Below are 20613 nucleotides of genomic sequence, written 5' to 3' on the forward strand. Positions count from 1 at the left end.
CACCCGATAAGCAGATTGTTCCCACCGTGTTTCTTGTACGACGAGCACACTTTGCATCTTTTACAACACAGAATACCGTTCAAATGACGGAGAGTATCCTCCGATTGTCTGGCCTTTTCACCAAAGGCACAGCGAAAATGTCATGCGAGATTCTCTAGAGCAATACTTGATCCAACCTCGTCCAATAATATTCCACTCATACTTTCCATCTTCATGCCATCCCAGCTGCCTCTTGTTCACATACCTTGAGAGCGCCAATCGCAGCACCCACTGGATCTGCAGAGTCCCCAGCGCCTTCTCTAACCCTCTCCCAAACTCTCACGGTCTTATCAATACCTCCACTCACTATCAGTCCTTCTTTGTTCAGGGTGTCCACCCCAAGCACCACCCCCTGGTGCCCTTTGATTATCTGCAGAGTGTCTTTACTCTGTACATCCCAACAAAGTATATTTCCGTCTTCGCTTCCGCTCACAACACAAGCTCTTTGCTCCACGCCGTCCTCGCCGCCATAAACGCCAAATGCGCCGCCAATGCTGTACTTCGAATTTGTGTGACCTTGGTAGGTTTTAACACAACGACCTTCAACGTAGTTCCAGAGTCGGACACAACCATCTAAGGTCCAGGCTAGAACGAACTTGCCATTCGGGCTGAACCTGACGCCCGTAACTGCGGCGTTGTCTTCGTGCACGAGCGTCCTGAGACACTGTCCTGTAGCTGTATCCCACACTCTGATTAATCCATCTCCGGCGCAGGAAACTATGAGCGTACCGTCGCGGACAAAGTCAACGCCGCCGATGGGGTCAGAATGCGCAGGTAAAGAGCGCATGAGACGCGTGGTTCGTACGTCCCAGAGGAATAAAGCTTCGTCGTAGCTGCCCGAGGCAAGCATGTTGCCGCGTGGGGAGAAAGAGAGAGCGTAGATGTAGGAGGAATGGGAAAGCAGGAGATGAGGGTGTGCTTTGCCCTGTGCAGCGAGTCAATATTTCTGATAGAGAGCAATGGTACTAAATTCACGGTCTTACAGTAGAAACATCCCATAATCGTATGGACTTGTCGTCGGAGCCCGACGCAAGCGTCTTGCTATCTGGAGACCAGGCTATGGTCGAGATGCCGGCGAGATGGCCCTCTAAAGTGTGCAGATGTTTGCCCGTGGCGGTTTCCCAGATCCTGATGGTTGCGTCAGCCGCTGGTAGGGTCAGCTGGAGCTGATGAAATAGACTGGTAGACTTTTGAGCTTACAGCAGCTTGCTATCAAACGTCCATCAGGAGAGAATCGAACCGCAGCTACGCCTTTTCGGTGCCCCTTCAATACCAGCTTCTCCTTGTATGGTTCATATTGTGGCGGGCGAATGAGAGGAGTGCGAGGTGTGGCGATTGGTGAGCTGAGTCTGGAGTACGGTGGAGGGCTAGGGCTTTGGCTGGTAAACTTCTCATGCGGCCGTCTTGACTCTTTGCTGAAGCTGGCACGGAAAGGACGGCGAAAGAAGGTAGGTGTCGTGTGATCTAGCTCGTCAGGGCTGTCCTCACCAGACGCAGCAGCAGTAATTAAAACGTTTGGAATTTCCTCAGACGCACGAGGAGGGCCGGCCAGCTCGCTGTGGCTGTCTTCAGAGGCAACCGCAGTAGAATTAGCCGAATAGATGTCCGCGTAGCTTCGTTTTCTCCCTCTGCCCTCTCGCAGAGGTTTGGATGGCGCCCGATGAGAGTGATATTTCTCATGATCCGAACTGGCGGCCAATTCGTCTGGGGAACTGTTATACGCCGGTGGTTCTTCCTTGGCCGGGCTGCTAACGCGACGTCTTTTGGAATAGCGAGTGGACGGCATGATTGGCTTTTTTGGAAGCCAATGAGTCTATTGAGTATGTGACTTCACCTCTGGATCAGCTCCCCAACATCCAAAGTTCCAAGTCTCAAAAGCGTGAAAAGTAGCGCGCCTCCCGCGTCGGTAAACGCGTATCAAAGAAGGAACAGATGAAGATTACAGAATTTTCCCCCTCTTCATCTTACATACCTCTGGTGTAATATATTTACAGTAGTAATAATAGTAATAATGATATAAATTCACTGTGTTCGCTGTATTCTCTCGTTACTTTGAGCAGGCTACTGTTTTCAGACCAGAGACCATTTCCAACCTGATCTACTACAAACTGAGGCTGGTCCACGAGAAGTATCAAGAGTATTTGGAGAATCGCACGTTATTGCCAATCTTCTCCCTTCGTTTTGATGATGTTAGTCATCGAGATTTGGTTCGTGAGTCTGTGACATTCATCCATTATATCCCGGACAACCCCTAAGAGCAGAAGAGAAAGCCAAGCGGCCTTCAGCAATTATGGCTGCTTTCTCTGAGGCTCCAAATACATTGAATGTCATCTCCTACAACTGTTTGGGCCTCAAGTACATCTCCCACTATCGCAGGGAACGACTGGCCGAAATTGGACGAAGGCTTGCTCTTGCCAGCCCAATCCCCGAGATTGTTGGTTTGCAAGAATGCTGGACCCAAGAAGACTATCAAAGTATTCGAACGCAGACCAAGCATATTCTCCCGTATGGCAAATATTATTACAGTGGCATATTCGGTGGCGGCCTTGCCATTCTGTCGAAATGGCCAATCGAGGAATCGAGTATGGTTCGATATCCTCTGAATGGACGTCCTACCGCATTTTTCCGCGGGGATTGGTTCGTTGGCAAAGGAGTTGCGTGTGCCAGAATCAGATTAGGTCCTCGTCTGGAAGACGTAGCAGAAGTTTTTTGCACACATCTGCATGCACCTTACGAGAGTGAACCAAATGATTCTTATCTATGTCACCGCACAGCCCAGGCCTGGGAGGTCGCGAAGCTTATGCGCGGTGCTGCGGAAAGAGGTCATTTAGTATTGGGACTAGGAGATTTCAACATGGTGCCTCTCTCGTTTGCCCATCAGCTGATCAGTGGTTATGGTTCCGTTCGAGATGCTTGGAGAGTATTGCACCCAGAATCTTCAATCGGGTCCGCAAATGACAATCTCGAACGGAGGAGAGGACGCGGGATTCCAACCGCCAATTACAACCTGTCCGAGAATGGGGCCACTTGCGATAGTGTTCTCAATACATGGCGGTGGAGCAAAGAGCTGCAGAAAAGGCAATACAGAGGTGATAACATTATCGTCGATGATACTACTCAAGATCCACGAGCGAAACGACTTGATTATATATTCATTGGCGATAGTGACTATCTACGTTCGCCCAGTAATAACAAATGGCACGTTCAAGACATCAAGGTTGGCATGACCGACCGTCATCCTCTGATCGGCTGCTCACTGAGTGACCACTTCTCTGTTGAGGCTACTCTTTCACGACGGGAACAACCAGCAGACCTTTCTCTCAGTACTAGCCACGCGGGTTCTGGGTTTTATACATCTCAACAGATAGACATTGATTCTCTGTCCATTCCAACGTACGACATAATCCTTTCTATGATCGAAACTTACGCCCGCCGTGAGCGCCATCAGCGCCACTTCCGCCTCTCGAATTTCGGGGTCTCTATCGTTGTTGCCGTTGGCTGCTTCACTGCCGTCTGGTGGTCGCCACGCCCTTTTGTAGCATTTCTTCTGATCCTCCTTAGCACCCTTGGCTTCGGAGCAGGTGTATTAGACGGCCTGATTGGAGGCCTGTTCATCGGCTCTGAACTCAGAGCTCTGAAAGAGTTTGAGTGGGAGATTCAGAATGCGAAGGAAATGGCTGAGGGGACAAGGGGAGGGGACCAAGAAAATGTTAAGGAGACTTGACAGCCTCGGAATTACATTAAGTTTTATCTATATAATCCGTGGACTTCGTTCACGAGCTAGCTGTACGGCGACCTTGACCTAGAGCATCACTTGGTCATCACATCAAATACAAGCAGAGACAGGCTGTGGAAGGCATTGAATGAGGTGCCCGAGCTATCTAGCTGGGCTTGCATCCAATGTTGCAACTTCCGCTTCCTCACAGCCAAACGACTCGAAGAAGCGTTTGTCTCCCGCATCCACGTCAGGAACGAAGGTCCCATCCCTTTCGGACAGCGGCCACTCATCTCCGTTTAGTCGAATCTTCGCTCTTCCACTTTTCATTCGTGGCAGATAAACATAAAATTTGCTATCAGTCTTTGCTTTAACAGCGTCATCGCCCCCAACGCTCCAGACCAAGATGATGCCCGGTGCAATGACACTAGTAGCGAACAGGAAATCTGCATGGATTCGAATTGTGTTTTCCACAGCTGGCTCCGCTCTCGTCTGCTGTTCATTCGACGCTTCTTTCCGGTCTTTTAGGGGACTGGTGATCATCACGAACCCCTTCCTCTTCTCTTCCTCGGAAAATCTTTATGATGATATCCAGAGTGCAAGCCTTTCTCTCATGGCAACACCCAGAGTCAAAAAGTGGCACAAATGATGTTTGTACTCATTCGTCTCCAAGTGCGTGATGCCACTTCCGGCGCTTGTGAACTGAACGTCTCCTCTCTTCATACGGAAGAACGTTTCCGTACCCGCTCTCTCGCTCCCAGCTTTCTACATAGTCAAGTCTCGATGCGTCAGCTCTCTAGAGAGAATACATGAGAAGATCTCTGCATCCCGATGCTGATGGGTGGGTAAACTGGAAAGGAGAGTGATGGGGTCTTCGTTGAGGGTGCGGATGGAGCCAAAGTGCCCAAAATCCGAGGAACAGTAATGGGAGAAGTTGAAGCTTCGGTGGGTGTTTAGTCAGTTGCTTTGAGAGTGAGCGCGTTGGGAGGCTAGATAGGGTTTGATCTTCGCGGTGGCTCACCGTAAGGAAGCTATAATTGCAATTACCATGACCTGGACTTCATGGAATTCTAATGCCCATATCAGCACTGTTAATAGCTAGCTAGTGTATCAAATATTAGGCTCATTACATACAAAAGGGGGGGTTATATCTTGAGAGTGAGTGTCCTCGGTAAGCTGTAGTAATGGACCTCGGTCAGGCAGTATTCAAGGTTTACATGAGAAAAAAGAAAAAGAAATAGAAATAGAAAATCGAAGTAATGGTTGATGAGGCACAATTGCATGGAGATTTATCATAGCTGATACTACTCGTGGATTACACGTGAGATGATTAACCAAAAAAAGACATGACGCTTTTGTGGCATCGTCAAGCCTCGAACCCCCCCCCGGGCAGACCCACTTACCAAAATTTCAGACCCTCTTGGCCGCGTCGTATGGTCCCCTAACCTCCATTGTCGGTATCCGGGTGGACTAAGAGCCCAGAAGTTTAGACCATCTTGGTCGCATCACATGGTCTCCCAACCCCCATTGTTGATATCCGCCTCCAGTTTCCTCGCAATCATGGTCGGAATACCTTGCTGCAACCAGACGTTTCTATACAATGCATCGTATCTCTTCTGATTGAGGAAGAGCTGGCGGCCACGCCTAAGCCCGGCATCTGGCTCACCGTATCTGTCAAGATAAGGCGCAGGATTAAAGCTACCGTTCCTGTTGTGAAGGTAAAGCACACAGCATTTGCGGATATTAAGAAAGAGCCCCGTATCGACGCCGCACCTATCTAGCGTATTAAATCTCTCTCGCACGCTACGGAATTGGGAAACAGGAGAGACCTGACGTACTTCTGCATATGCTGATTGCAGCCACCCTTGCCATATTTGTGACAGCATGAAGCTTGGCTGCAGAAGATATCGCCACAAAAGAGACACAGAGCTGCATCTTCCAATCTTTTGCCGGTGGTCGGACAACGACGTCGAGACACCTCATAAATAAGTGTGTCGAATTGCTTCGGTAAGCCAATTAGCTCGAAGATGGCTGGATGCCCTAATCTTAGACTCTGGTACGCTGATTGGTTCAATAGCTTTTGATCGTTCGAAAGCGAGGGGTGACCTCGCATGGCCGCATGATGTCCCTCATGCCATTGCCAATGCTGGACCCACCCAGCCATAATCGACTCTTGGATTGAGAGCCCGTTGCTGGCACTATCCTTCAGGCAAGCAAGCATATTCACCAAAGACGGCAGATTCAAGGCTTTCGTGAGCCGGTCAAGCTCTGGCTCATCGACATCTGCGAGGCCTGTATCGGGATAATCTACACCATATCGCACATTTAGTAGGATAGCCACTTTGCGAAGGAAAGTAAGGGCGTAAGCGGCAGTGGCTTTGTATAACACCACCCAGTCTTTTTGTGTCCGGTTGCCGTTCATCACAGAAGTCTCACCTGCATGATTGTGCATCGGTACCGGCCATGGAGGGGTGAAAAGGAGGCATATCCGCATCAAAAAATCCTGAAATGTGTGAAGGGCTTCGGGGGAGATATTGACCTCAGTAGGCGTGTGGGTCCTGAATCGCAATTCGCCCAAGGTACCTGGATATGCTGTCAAGTGCAGTACCACCTTGACGATCTCAAGTGAATAGCATAAGCGGACAATGTGATGGATATCCAAACCAAATGCGGGGACCAAAAAGACGGAGCATTCGGCGAGAAACACGAAAGAATCTTGCGAGAGCGCAGCTGGCAGCTGAGTTTTGACCACGTTCTGTGGCTCATCGCCACTGATTTGAGGGTGGCCGACGAAAAGCTGTAACAGTTGACGTCGAGTAGTCTCCGAAAATTCGCGCGCTGGTGTGCTTGTGCCGGCGTTGCGCATGCCTCCGATCGCAATATAAGACGATGTAGTCTCTGACAAAATTCGAAGGTGGGTCATTATAGAAGGGGGGATTCTCTCTAATAGCGTAGATCCGTGTTGGGACTGAACGCCTCTCTGAGCAATTTCGGTAGCTGAAATGGTATTTCCAAACGACGTGGCCAAAGTATCGATATTCCCCAGATCTTCTATAGATCTACCCGACAGGTCAGAGCTATAAGGAAATCGGGAAGGTAGCTCATTAGCCTTGATAGTCTCTCGTAGGCGGTTGTAGATGGAAATCAGTTCGTCAATTTGTACAATGTCTGTAGAGACTGGATGACTTGGCGACACCATTGACAAGTTTAAATTCTCGTCAAGAGGAAACCGTCCGGGCATCGAATTTCTACTAGATTCCTGTGGGGTCGTAGGAGAAGTCAGAGGTGTTCGGAAAAGGGCCGTCAGTTTGCTTCCCAGTGGAGGTATCACGGCCTCCGAAGTATAGTTGACGAAAAGCTCCTGGTGGCAATTGTTGCCTGATCGACTCTCTTCACGTTTGTAAAATCGTGAGACGGTCAAGCCAACCCCTGAAGACAGCCAACCGTAGAAAGCAGTGTCCGTATGCAGTGCGCCAGGATAAGTTTCTTCTTTCCCCCTCCATATTATAGGTAGAAAAGTATTTCCTAGGGCTTTGCAAAGAGGGCAGACGAACTCTTTTCGAACGACCCGTTCTGGATGGTTCCTGGCAATCTGATGATGCTGTCGACGGAGGGTTGCAGAGCAGTACAGATCAAAACATGAGTAATGCATGATATGACCGCAGCCAACGGAAACTGGGCCTCTTGACGCGAACGATGGTGGGAAACCTTTGCCAAGGCCTTGATGCTCCGACACGACCTCACTACCGCTGGGTGTAAGCTTTGCAACCTTCCTACGATTCTGGCTAGCGACGCCAAATGGTCGTATACTGTCCGCTGCACGATCTAGGCCAGTGGGAGTTGACAAGGCTTCACCAAAGAAATCAGGGTCTTGGATATCTGTTTGACGAAAGATGTTACTGTTTGCCAGTAGTGCGAACGTCCCAAAAAGCCGAGTATCATTCGTCTCCTCTTGACACAGAATACAATTGCCCGTTGGATACTTCCAGATCTTCTTATGCTCTTCCGTACCACTAGTGACAATCGAGTCAAGTTCGTCTGAGTCAACGTCGCCCCATTCTGTAATATCCTGGTTATTCAAGAAATTTTGCTGCTGTTGCTGGAACTGTGCCATGACTCTCGCTTGTCTATCAAGGGCTTGCTGTTTTCTGAGTTCCCGACTCTGCCGCTCCCTTGCTTCCTGGTCCCCGTCTAGAGGGGTCCGTGGGGACTCGAAACCTAGTCTGTCAAGAGGAAGTGCTGGAGGGTTTCTTCCTTTTGAATAAAGCGACGATACGACAGTATCGTAGAGACGAGTTCTACGCTGTTGAATTCTGTGCAAGACTAGGCGGATTTTTGGATGGCAACCCTTGATGTCGTCGCTCTCCAACATTTTGACTAGAATGTCGAAGATCGTACTACCTAGCTCTGAGGTTTTGTGGAGAACGTTGAAGATGAACGATGGAATTTGGCCCATTACGTCTGGTTCGTTATCATCGCTCGTATCATCTTCGAGCACAGCGGCAAGTACCAAATGTAGGACGACTTGAAGATACGCTTCAATCCTGGTATTTGGTGTTTGCGATGAAAAATGAGGATGCGAATGGTGCGCCAGTGAATAGTAGATTATCTGAGAAAACAAAGGCGTCCTGGTGAAAGCGGAGAGATCTGAGAAGATTCCGGAGTGGATCGGCCGAAGCTTGGGCTCCAAAACAATTTCTGCCTCAGGCTTGCCAGATCTTTTCGCCATCCAGAGGCGGTACGCATGTTCAGCCTCATCGCGCTGGTTTTTGGTGTAATGCGCAGTGTACGGGTCAATATCTGAAAGGTGTTCTTGCTTAAGCTCAAAAGATCCCGAGTCTGATAGACCCTCGGGTGCTCTATAATTGGTCATCTCTTCAAGAATCTCCCTAAAATCCTCAAGGTCTGTGGACCTGTCTGTGAGCCCTAACCGACTATTGAGATCAGAAAAGGATAGAGGCTTGAAACAAAGTATGTGTGCAATGTCTCGACGAATGGCAAGTGCCTGCGCATTCTTATCTCCTTCCACTGGTTGCAATGAGGTCCGATCACTCAACAAGACAATGAGCAGATGAATGAAATCCTCTGACACGTCGAGTTGCTGAGACGGTTCATACCCGGGACGAGTGACATAGTGCCCTCTCATCCAGTCATCCATGCCAAACCGATCTATAATTGAAGCTAGGACTCTGCTAGGGTCGCAGATGACCATGGCCGTTTGAAGCAAGAAAATGTCTCGATGATGCCCAAAGTCTCGAAGTGACACACCCCGGTAAGTGCCCATTTGGTGTCGGAGACTCAACCCATTTCTTACCCACATGCTAGTTTTCATTTGCGCCAGCCACGCACAAACTCGGAGCGGGAAGTCAAAAAGAGCCATCAGGTAGCTTTCCGGATCGTGGTCGGGTATCAGAGCTTTGTACGGAGGTGGTTCCTTCAGCTCTTTGACGGTGAAATGCAGCAAGCTCCTCATATCTTTCTCGGGCTTCTTCTTACCGACATCAATCAGCCAAGAAAGAGTGTAATGTAGTGCATGATGGAAGCTGATTGGCTCCGCTTCAACTACAAAATCGACAACCGTGTGGCGTATCTCGAAATCATTGACATTGTTATCAAAGGAAAATGGACCGTTTTCGAAGTAGAAGGGTTCAAGTGTCTTGAAGCGAGTTTCCGCCTTGATCTCAGCCTGGTCAAATCGAACACGCTCTCCTCCAACCGAGTTAATTATCGTGGCTTTCGCAACAGTCCTTATCACTCGAGACAATTTCGAATTGTCTTCGTCGTCCCGCCAACGAAATGACTCTGCGAATTGACGGCAAAGTCTGTTAATCTCCTTTGTCATCAGAGATGCACCAATCCATACATCATTCTCGTATTCGACATGATCCCCCACGGCTCTGACGTTTGGGCAAATGCCCTGGGGTAGTCTAATGAGATCAAGGAACTGGAACGCGTATCTTTCTTGAGTACGGAATTTTTCCTTGACGGATTCGACGTCAAACAAATGCTTCAAATCTCCGAAAAAGTGGTACATTCTACGGTTCGCGACTGAACCAGCATCAAATGCCAAAGTCTCGTGTATGGCGACATCCCATGGGTGACCCACCTGGCGGTGTGTGAGAAATGTGTAGAGAGTAGCGAAGAGATTCGTAAGAACATTTGCTCGCTCGACAAGTTCTTCGGCGATCGATGGTGTGGTAAGCATCTGAAGAGAGAGATTGACAATAGAGTGGTCCGGTTCGCGATCCGCAATAAGATAAAGTTGCGCAAGTAGAGTATACAATCCGGCAAACCGCAATCCCAAAATGCGTTTGAATTGGGGTATCGAAACCACGGTACTGATGTACAAATCTCGAAGACCAATTCGTGCTTTCTTCCAGAGCCTCAAATCAAAGAGTAATAACCAATCTAAACGGACACGTTGGCGCAAGTCCTCATGTAAAGGTACAAGTTCTTTTGATGCATATGCTTTGGGCTGTTCCAGCCAGTAAGTCGGTGGACGACTTGGTGATTTCCTCCGCAATGACCAAGGTGTTGGTGGAATCTCGAACGTCGGCATCGATACAAGCGGACCCGTTGATATTGGCTCGTTTCCTATGTTTGAGTCCGTGGAGAAAGTTCGCACAGGATCTCGGAGCAGCACTTGCTGCGGTGGCGCGGGCGGTGGAGGCGGAGGTGGTGGATAGCCTGCGTAAGTAGCCTCAGATACTTCGGTCTCATCCTCCATTTCTCCAGGAGTGCGCATGTCATGATCCGTATCGTTGTGTTCAGTATCCAATTCAGCTTGTATAACATCCAAGTCCATCTGCTCCGTCTCCACCTCCAAGTCCTCGTCATTAATTTGGCTATCGCCGTCCTCATCTCCATCATCATTCTCCATGTCATTCGTAAGCGCGTCGGAATCGCTGTCTAGGTGGGGTACTCCGAATCGTCCGGGGATCAGTACACCACCACGACGGGCTGCTGAGGACGCTACAGCTTCACTAAGATAGGCTGACTCAACAATCTCATGGTCGTCTAAACCGCTCATACCAACCCACTTATTGAAGGCTACGCTTCCCGTGCGCCATGTCTTGAGCAGCTCCTCGCAAACAGTATATCGTAGAATGTCGTGGTCCTCGCCAACACTACAACCAGCGATGTCTCCCAGCCACTCAATGATGGTGCCGCACATTTGTTCGCGAAAGGTATCCCGGGAGGATCGTATGGTCACTGTAATCTTGATTTGTTCGATGATCTTAGCCACCTTCAGCAAGCTATTGAGATCCCGTGAGTATTTAACGACACTGCGTCCCATGTCATTAGTTTCGATAGCTTTCTCTAGCCCAAAACTTTTCGTAGCCTTGCACGCTCTCGCCACTTGTTGTTGAACCTCGTCTATTGTATGCTTCTCGTCGTTCCATAGCAGCAAAGCAAATTCTGGATCTGGATCTTCTGACTCCTCGTACCATTTCGAGTTCAAGTAGGACTGCCGCTCGTCCTGCCTAATGATGTCTTCTTTCTTCTCAAGCCGCAAATTCTCCGGTGAGCATGAAATGACATCGCAAAGGTAGTCCATAGCTCGGCCGACGGTCATCTTGATACTCTCAACCAGTTCTTCCGGAAGATTTGGTGCTTGCCGTTGTTTTCCCGCCGTTGCGGAAGTGTGTGAAGTGTGTATGGCACATTTGACTGGTATTTTCCAAGCTTCGTCATCCCCGCAATCACAGCAGCCGCTATTGCCCAAAGATATGTGCTGACTGACAAGGTGGCCTGTATGCTCCGAAGCTTCGAAGCAGCGGGTACAGAGAACACATGTCTCATCCGTGGTACACGTTTTGCATCGGTAAGTAGCATCGCCGGCCTTGAATATATGACCGCAAGGCTTGCCCCTAGCTGCTTCACTGTACTCCGATCCTTCTACCATGCCCTGAGCACTCCGAAGATCCCAGTCCTCTCCGGCCTTTGGGACTTTTCCTCCAAAAAGAGCCCGTAGATAGTCGTCATTTTCGGCGACAAGCGAGTTGAAGAGTGCTCGCTGTAGTGACTGGCTGGCGTACTCCGTGTAGCGGTATCTATGCTCATGGGGAAGATCTCGAAGGGCATAGCACAAGCGTCGCTCTTGGCTTGTCAGTAACATCATGGAAGGTACTTTTCCATTGCTGTAAGGACGGTGCCTCGAAGAAGTTGGCGCAGGCGAAGACGAATGGACAGAGGATGGCACAAGTACGGCGTTGGCTCGAAAGCCTGGCGGTCGAGACGAGATGGTGTTCTTCTTTGATCTCGTCGTGGAAGTGCTCGAAATGTGGAAGAGGGGAAGTGCGGAGGTCACGAAGTCATCTAACTCACCAACACAGACCTATGAATTGGTCAAACTTGTCTCTTATAGAAAATATATCTCTCGCTTGTTTACGTCTTTACGAACGAGCCCGAATCAAAGAGCTTGGGATTTATCACGGTGCTGGTGGTGGAATACGGAGGGGTATAAAGGATATTCCCTAGCACTTAGAGTAAGGTACGCCTCTACGGCAACATGTTGATGACAGCCAGTAAAAATTGACATGCATGAAAAATCTTGTACTAGGAATGACTGAGACGCAGTTCTTCGTTGCATTGCCAGCCCTTGATTTATTTACAGTCCCTTCACATGTAGCATGCCGCTTGAAGATTGGTCCTAGTCATGCGCCCAAAAGCAGCGTATAAGACGACACAGCACGTTCCTCAAGAAGCAGACATGAAAGTTCACGTCATATACTTTCGTGCTCTCGGCCGGATACATGACTGCAACAGCCCACCTCACTCCTCTTCATTCTCCACGTACTTATGTCGTATGTCTTTCCATTGCCGCTGATCCAACTTATCAGCCGAAGCCGCAGTCACGAATTGATGGCTTTTTACTCACTCCCTTATTGTTCCAATCCCAGTATTTGCTTAGAGCTTGATCGAATCCACTTGTACCCCACGCCCGTCAGCTCCCGCTTCTCTTTTCAAGCAGTCGTCGAGTGGTCTTACATCTCGAATGCGAAAGCTCCGCTGAATACCGCGGACAAGAAGACCACATTTCTTCGGAAGATGGAGCTTTGTGGGTATTAGCTAAGGCTTCCGCTGTAGAGGCTACAGATACTTGCTTGTAGAGGCCGCCCGCGATCTAGGGGCATTAACAGTTAGCTTTGCAGTCTGTCAATTGGTCTCCCGTTACTTACACCAGCCATTATGATGATTGTGATCAATGTGCAGATCTGTGTAGAGATTATGGTGTGAAGATAGTCAGTCAACGAGGGAAGTTGGTCTATATTGGCGGCGGAACAACAGCGTCGCTTGGTCAACCGTAGCTTGAGTGATTATGCAGAACGCACGAGTGGTCGAGCATCACGTTCACTTTCCCCTCAAGAACAACTGGTTGTCTAGCATGACGATTGGTCTCATGGATATAAGAATCTGCTCTACGTCTTGAATATCTTACAATAACATAAGCTCTGAACCATCCGTCGCCTGCATTCTCTACAGCGCAACGATGCCGACATCCACCAGCCCTTTCCCATCTCAATTCCCAATCCCTCGCTCCGGTATCCTTACCACTCCGACTGGTGATCGGCATATTCCTCCATCAACTCGCGCCGACGGCTCCCTCCGCAAAGAAATCAAGATACGACCTGGCTACAGGCCCCCTGAAGATGTCGAAGTCTACAAGAACAGGACGGCCGAGGCATGGAAGACAAGAGGAAGTGGCGGTGTTCCTGGCGCCGAGGGTCTGAAAGATTTAGAGGATGGAAAGTCAAGCACGGGAAAGAATGCTAAGAGAAGAGAAGCGAGGAAGAAGGCAAAGGTTGCGGAGGGCGAGGAGGAGAATGAGAGTCTTGTGAACGCAAAAGCAAAGGTGGAATGCTATCGACAATCCAGCAAAGATTCAAATCCGGACAAAGATTCAAACCCGGAGTGGAAGGATAATGGGAGGGCAGAAGGTCCGCCACCATCTCAGGAGCCGGAGCCTGAGCCTGAGCCTGAGCCTGAGGTGGAACCCGAAGCAGAGAAGGAGAAACAGGCGCGGAACTTGAAGAAGAAGCTACGGCAAGCACGACAATTGCGAGAGAAGAAGGATAAAGGAGAAAGTTTGCTCCCTGAGCAGTTCGAGAAAGTTATCAAAATCCAGGAGCTAATACGACAATTGGACAGTCTAGGCTTTGATAGCGATGGAGCTAAGAAGGCACATGATGTGTGATAAAAGCGCTCGACGAGGGGCGGCATTCAGATGGTTAACAGCAGAAATGGTTCCAGAGTCGAAGAAGGCGTTACTTGCACAGGTCTTTCCCGCGAATATACCCTTGCGAAGGTTAGCAACATTCACATCCAGCTTCACTCGTATCAAGAAACAAGCGCCATACGGGAGCTCTGCTATCACTTGCGCCGTGACCTGTGGTATACCCAAAGCAGTGACGGAATAGTTTTCAGCATCAATCTCGCCGGCGCTGCTACTACTGTTTACCTTTTGCGTTTAGCTGCTGCGATATGCTCTCCTCATCCACTCACTTTTCACACCTCGATCCCTCGCCAGGCAAAAAGGCTGCCACTGAAAGCACGTCGAGTCCACTGACCAAGCGACATTCCAGTGCCGTGTGTGACTGAATCACAAGCCTGTCGACTTCTGAGCTATATTATTTTCAACTCGTCTCGCTTATCCACGACCACTTCTTCCCGCCAACAAAAGATTCGAGTCCAGTCGTTCCAGTACCATCAACGAGACCTTTGACCACATCCCTAGCAGCCCTTATGCAGTCATTGAGTCCCACGCCTGTATAGCTATTTCCAGCAACTCTGAGTCTACCTTTGAAGGAGTCCAAGCGAAGACTGGCATCCTCCATCCGCGCCTCATGGCCAACGCCGTATTGAGGTATGCAACTACGCTGCAGACTTACTCTGATGGCTCGAGGCTCCTCGTTAACGCCCAGATGGCGCTTTAGCAGTGCCTTCGCCATGCTAGCCCCTTCATCCTCGTCGGGATAAGCGTCGAAGTCGTCCCACCAATGCCCACCTAACATCACGGTCACTTTGGTGCCCGGTACATCGTCCTGACCGATACTGGCATCAGAGTCGAAGACGACACCAAGCGCCCTTTCAGGATTCTGTTCGAATGGCACAGACCGAGGCAACAGGTAACCGAAACCGTGGACTGGGAGGATTTTAGGATTCGAAAAGAAGAGATTTACGACCATGACTGTGACAGCAGAGGTACGAGATAAAGGTGAGAGACTAGTAATAGGTGATCGAGATGCGATGCTGGCAAGCTTATTTCCGGGTATTGTAGATACAACATGATCAAAATCGTAGTCCGTCGTTTCTCGATTTGAAGCTTCCTTTGCGTTTATTTGGATCTATTTCCTTCTAGTCAGCGTCCAGGATTTCACAGATCGCACAGAAGACTATACTGCTCGGACGTCGATATCATTCATAAAAGGCATCCATACCTTCTCGCCAGCCGCAGTTGACACTATCCTGATTTGTCCGACATCGGTGTTTTCCAGTATGAGGACATTATCACTCTCATCGAGCTTTGCCTCCAGCTTGTCAGCCAATTCGCCAATCCCGCCCTTGAACGTGTATACGCTAGATTTCTTAGCGACTTCTAGCTTGTCAGACGTGATAGGCTGGCTCTGGAGTGTCTTTATCAAGTCCAAATCGCTTGTAGCAATTGGCCGCATCCCTCCAATTGCTTCTTCTAGTAATCCTTTCATGATTGAGTTGTTTCGCCATTCAATTGCCCATAGTGATGGCAGTATTGCCCGAGCACTGAGCTTGTAGATATCACCAGCGTAGATACCATGGAAAACACCAGACACTACATTGTCTGCCAAAGCAGAGCCAAATCTCCGAGTGAAAAAGGAACCGATAGACTCGTCCTGGAGATCCTCTGGACGTCGGGGCTTAGCGACCTCTGACAAGGCCCCGGAAATAGTACCTTTGAAGATAGGCTCGGACAAAACACTCAAAATGGTTTGGAGCAACGAGGAACCGGGCCCAGGCATTCGCACAAGATGATCTGGGTAGTAAATAAACCTATTCTGGGCAGCAACTGAGTTTTTGGAGGTCATCAGGACTCGATCCTCCAAGCCAAGGTTACGGACCTGGATGGCGTCGGTCAGCCTGGGCAGGCAATGAAATGTGCTGCTCTCATACCAAATCCAAGGTTATAAGACCATTTGGCATCGTCGGGCGTAGATTGCGTGGCCCTTGCTCGAAAACTACAGTTCCACTGCCGATATCCACTGATCTTGAATGAAGCCATCCACCCAACCGTGAGCTGGCCTCGAAAAGCGTGATTTTGGCGTTTGGAAGATCTCTAGACAGGAAGTAGGCACAAGCTAGCCCGGTGATCCCCCCTCCCAGAACGGCTATCCTTGGAGGTTCAGGTTTCGTGTTCGATGTCGATGACGCTGTGACATAATGCCGATATAAGAAAGACCTCTGACAAGCAGGCCGAGCATAGCATTGCTTGAGCAAGGTTTCTAAGGTGTTAAATGGACATTGAGGGATCGAAGTCAATTTATTCATGAGAAAATCCCTGGATGCGCCGTATGTGGTTCGGTGGGGGGGATTCTAAGTACGGATTACAGCAGCTGGGTGTAATGGAGAACAGCTATCCACCACCAGATTTTGAGGTGCGGGAAATACCATCAGAGCAGCAATTTTGATGTGGTATGAAAACCGAACTAACGGTATTTAATTGCTTAACGACAACTCGATCCCTACGAGATGACATGTCTGCTATCTAGGTAGGCATGCCAACGCGAAAGCCACTCTCCTTCCTGAAAACCGCTTAGGACTCTTTAAGAATTTGGACACCGTCACGATCTTCATATGTGTGACACGCCCTATGCATACGTAATTTTGCAACCTTGCCAACCCTTGCGCCTGAACACGTTGAGCCGATCGCCTGCCTCTACTCTTAGTGCCCCGGATCATGTGACAACATCGGCCCCTAGGCTTGAACTCTGGGATCCATGCGTTTGGTCCTCGGCCTTGATATCCTCGAGTTTGACGTCCGGCACCACCAGCTCCTCCTCCCCCATCTCGTCGACGAACTTCCTCTCGCTGACATGGCCCTTGTCTTCACTATCATCCGCCACCCGCCAAACCTTGTCTCCAAAGACTCCTCTCTTCTGACCCTCAGCATGCTTGAAGGGACATTGTGGATTTAAGCAGGGATTAAATCGACACATGGTTTTGACGTGCATAAATTTACACTCTTCCTTCTTGCAATCGGCGCCGAACCTGCAAGGAGGCATCGCTGTAGGATGTCGGAATGGACATGAAGGATTTGCGCAATGCGGGAAAAACCTGCAATCCTGCTCGGATTGATGACTGACCCTCTGAGCGGGCGATGGATGACGGCCCACGCACTTTCGGCTTTTGCAGGCGGCACCAAACGGACACTCGTCATTCACATCGATGGTGGTTCCTGGAGGCGCCTCAGGAGATTGATGAGCGTACGGGCAGTCTGTCTTCGTGCAAGTCAAATTAAATCTGCAAATCGTCTCTGAGGCCGATTCTGGTGGATTGTTCTGTGAGCTTTCAACCTCCATAGACGACGAGATGTCGCCATTGGTGTAACTGCTGGGAATATCCGTATCTGTAGAAGGCTCTTGGGACTGGAACCTTGCACCGTTCAACTGCGAACCTTTATTGAAGTGTCCGTTCTGCCGTTGCGGATTGCCCTCCACCCTCTCGAAGAGAGACCGGCCTGGTTGTTGCCTTGATGGTGCAGCGCCATTCTGGAAAGCTGGGTTTATTGATGGCATGAACATCTGTTGTTGTTGAGGGGAGAAAATTTGTTGCATCATTCGTGCCTGATCCTCGTACATAGACATCAATAGCATTTGCTCCTGTGGTGTCAGCTGCATCAACGGACCGGCCGCTCCAGTATTGGGCATGCCCATTCGTCTTCCGTTTGGTTGCGTTCTCGGTATTCGATTTTGATCAGTTCGGGGGCCTTTCGGTGGTGGCCGGCTATGCGTATTGATACGCTCAGTGCCTTGTTGCGGTCGGACGCGATGAAGAGCAACGTCGCCTGATCGATCCATGGCTTTTGATATTTGACCTATTATTCTTTTGTTGCCGTTTCGTGAAGGATTCCGCATCGACTTGGGACCAGTCGGTCTATTTACGTCTGTCAGTGGATTGTGAATGACGAGATCGCGAATGACGGATGCATACATAGCCCCATTATGGACCCCGTCCATAGCTTCACCCATATCAGCATCAGTACCTCCTCCGTCGTTTGGATGTCTGTTTCCACCACTGAATGAACTCCCTTCGTCTACATATGATGGTATTGCCTGGCCTTGCTGCGCTTGTGATATCTGAAACGCAGGAGGCCCGTTCAGTTGCCCGTTCAGGATATCGACCTGCTCAAAAAGCCACTTTGCAAAGTCCGTTGCTCCAGTATCATCAGGTCCGAGATTGAGCAGGTCATTGGAAAGCTCGGCCGCAATCTGTTCCTGCGTTTTCCCGTTCACAAGCATCAGGATGATGTATTCTCCCAGCGCAGAGTCGTCAAGCCCCCCAGTGCTCCACCCCACCTCCGACAGTTTTGGCTGGACCACATTGCTGAGCGCGTCAGCGAGGGGTGTATTGAGGACCACTTCCACGGCCATGGCGGCCTTGATTGATGAGGAAGTGGAAGCTGAGTTTGATGGTGGCGAAGTTTCTTGTCTCTTCTGGATGTTCTAAGTAAATACGGGATATCACAGATCGCGTAAATAGTTGCACCGCTGATAAGTCTTATGTGAAGATTGAGCAATGAGTGATGGGTTGTGGAAAGTATTGAGGTTCTAAGTATAAAGTAATCTTGCTTGAGCTAGTCTGATTCAGCCTTATGATGAAATAGTTGCTTGGCGTGTTGCGTGGACCTAGCAAGTGCTGTAGAAGCACGACTGATTCACATCAACCTTCTACTTTGACATAATCTAACTTCTTCTCTGCCTCCCATTCCCCCTCTGAACACTCATTATAGCCCTTGACGCAGTCGTCCTGTCGAGATGGATGCTTTAGTGGCAACATATAGCCGTCCAGCTTTTGAGGATGAAGGCTACTCGTCAGACGAGCACCAAGAGCTGATACAAGCAAAGCCATCACTGTCCTTGAACTTTGCATTACCCCCCATGCGGAACGTGAGTTGTCCTTGAGCTCTACTACGTCTGGTACAGCTGCTGAAAATGACCCTCAGCCTTCAGCCTTCCTTCGCGCGTTGACAGACGATCATGCCAACCCAAGTTGCCCCATCAAGCTTGCACACGGCACAACAACGCTCGCATTCCGATTTCAAGGGGGCATCATTGTGGCTACAGATTCAAGAGCTTCGGCAGGAGATTGGATTGCCAGCCAAACAGTCAAGAAAGTCATCGAGATCAACAACTGCCTGTTGGGTACGATGGCCGGTGGTGCTGCGGTAAGGCTCTAGGGGAATGTCAGTGATGGAACAGACTGGTACTGAAGCCCGATAGGATTGTCAGTATTGGTTGGGCTACCTCGGTATGCAATGTCGACTCCACGAGCTCCGCCACAAGCGCCGTATATCTGTGGCCGCAGCATCTAAGATCCTTTCGAATCTCGTCTACTCGTACAAGGGCATGGGCTTGAGCATGGGTACAATGTGTGCCGGTGTCACACCACAAGAAGGCCCTGCGCTGTACTATATCGATTCGGAAGGTACTCGGCTAGCTGGCAATTTATTTTGCGTGGGGTCAGGCCAGACTTTTGCGTACGGAGTCCTGGATGCGGAGTATCACTACAACCTAAGCGAAGAAGAAGCACTGGAGCTTGGTTCAAGAAGCATCCTCGCGGCTACGCATAGAGATGCTTTCTCCGGTGGCTTCATCAACCTGTATCACGTCAAGGAGGACGGTTGGGTCAAGCACGGCTTCAGAGTACTTTTGTCCAAACAATTTTCAGCCAGTCCCAAATTACTGACGGGTCTCGCAGGACACGAATCCTATCTTCTGGAAGACGAAGTTGGAGAAGGGCGAGTTCAGCAATGTCACGGCAAATCTGTGAGTTCATCAGTCAAGAAGGCGGTAGACATTCGATGTCCATCAGCAGCAACTTCTCGTTAGGGTTGGTGGGGACCGAATTTTTCAACATGCATTTAAGGCGCTAGGAGGAGATACACCTGTAATTTTACCATCATTGTGATACTAGCTTACTAGAAGGTACCAGAGTGCATGGCTGAAAGCGTGCAGCGGGCGTCTGTTGAGTCAAGCCAATCGATTACTATTCCTCTTCAGGCTCTTCTAGGGTTTCAGGATATGTATGGTGAAACTTGATCGCAATACACAGTGCATTTCAATCAACTCATCAGGTAGATACATTAGATACTTTCTGTCAGTCGCATTGAAGCTTTGACCATTATATTATCCGGCGGTAATGTCAGACTTGAGGCCGACTTTGACGGCTAGAATTGAAAGGCGTTGAGCTAGAGTACCTTAATACGGCGGACGAGGGCTAACAGTACGACAAAACTAAAACCAATTTTTACTTCTTAAATTTCTTTTTCTTCCCGCGATTTTAAAGAGATATTTAAAGAGGTTTTTTAAAGAAATATCTTAGAGAGATACTTTAGGGGATTCTTTAGGGGGTACTCGAGGGGGTTTTAAGAGAGTATTCGAGGGTATACTTTTGGGGATACTCGAGGAGAGTATTTTAGAGAGCACTTAGAGGGTTACTCGAAGGGTTTCTTAGAGACTTACTCGAAAAATCACTCGAAAAATCACTCGAAATACGAAAAAAGAATTCACGGGAAGTTCCGCGGAAAGTCCCGTAAAATTTTTTTTTTTTTTTTTTTTTTTTTTTTTGGCGAAGAACTTTATAAAATATTTGATCGGAGTGTT

At 49.3% G+C, this 20613-nt stretch overlaps 7 protein-coding genes across 7 annotated transcripts; 3 read left to right on the plus strand and 4 right to left on the minus strand.

Annotated features, from left to right (window-relative positions):
* Positions 1 to 211: 211 nt before the first annotated feature.
* Positions 212 to 1825, minus strand: HO133_008038 (uncharacterized protein; the record flags this gene model as incomplete). Its single annotated transcript, XM_037298906.1, has 3 exons — positions 212 to 964; positions 1023 to 1186; positions 1240 to 1825. The coding sequence occupies 3 exons, from the start codon at positions 1823 to 1825 to the stop codon at positions 212 to 214; spliced, it is 1503 nt and encodes a 500-aa protein (XP_037156242.1).
* Positions 1826 to 2329: 504 nt separating this feature from the next.
* On the plus strand, positions 2330 to 3763 carry HO133_008039 (uncharacterized protein; the record flags this gene model as incomplete). The annotated part of the gene is made up of 1 exon (XM_037298907.1): positions 2330 to 3763. One exon carries the CDS (start codon positions 2330 to 2332, stop codon positions 3761 to 3763), a length of 1434 nt encoding a protein of 477 aa, XP_037156243.1.
* Positions 3764 to 3916: 153 nt separating this feature from the next.
* HO133_008040 (uncharacterized protein) lies at positions 3917 to 12945 on the minus strand (the record flags this gene model as incomplete). The annotated part of the gene is made up of 7 exons (XM_037298908.1): positions 3917 to 4331; positions 4413 to 4519; positions 4802 to 4824; positions 5201 to 5224; positions 5277 to 5527; positions 5593 to 12092; positions 12937 to 12945. The coding sequence occupies 7 exons, from the start codon at positions 12943 to 12945 to the stop codon at positions 3917 to 3919; spliced, it is 7329 nt and encodes a 2442-aa protein (XP_037156244.1).
* Positions 12946 to 13247: 302 nt separating this feature from the next.
* HO133_008041 (uncharacterized protein) lies at positions 13248 to 13952 on the plus strand (the record flags this gene model as incomplete). Its single annotated transcript, XM_037298909.1, has 1 exon — positions 13248 to 13952. The coding sequence occupies one exon, from the start codon at positions 13248 to 13250 to the stop codon at positions 13950 to 13952; it is 705 nt and encodes a 234-aa protein (XP_037156245.1).
* A 439-nt stretch (positions 13953 to 14391) lies between these two features.
* Positions 14392 to 15934, minus strand: HO133_008042 (uncharacterized protein; the record flags this gene model as incomplete). Its single annotated transcript, XM_037298910.1, has 3 exons — positions 14392 to 15102; positions 15196 to 15852; positions 15905 to 15934. The coding sequence occupies 3 exons, from the start codon at positions 15932 to 15934 to the stop codon at positions 14392 to 14394; spliced, it is 1398 nt and encodes a 465-aa protein (XP_037156246.1).
* A 752-nt stretch (positions 15935 to 16686) lies between these two features.
* HO133_008043 (uncharacterized protein) lies at positions 16687 to 18381 on the minus strand (the record flags this gene model as incomplete). The annotated part of the gene is made up of 1 exon (XM_037298911.1): positions 16687 to 18381. The coding sequence occupies one exon, from the start codon at positions 18379 to 18381 to the stop codon at positions 16687 to 16689; it is 1695 nt and encodes a 564-aa protein (XP_037156247.1).
* A 384-nt stretch (positions 18382 to 18765) lies between these two features.
* Positions 18766 to 19780, plus strand: HO133_008044 (uncharacterized protein; the record flags this gene model as incomplete). The annotated part of the gene is made up of 4 exons (XM_037298912.1): positions 18766 to 18897; positions 18954 to 19175; positions 19231 to 19653; positions 19709 to 19780. 4 exons carry the CDS (start codon positions 18766 to 18768, stop codon positions 19778 to 19780), a joined length of 849 nt encoding a protein of 282 aa, XP_037156248.1.
* Between the last annotated feature and the right edge of the window lie 833 nt (positions 19781 to 20613).

This window comes from Letharia lupina (assembly GCF_014066315.1).
Source record: "Letharia lupina isolate WasteWater1 chromosome Unknown contig_4, whole genome shotgun sequence".
NCBI classification, from domain to species: domain Eukaryota; kingdom Fungi; phylum Ascomycota; class Lecanoromycetes; order Lecanorales; family Parmeliaceae; genus Letharia; species Letharia lupina.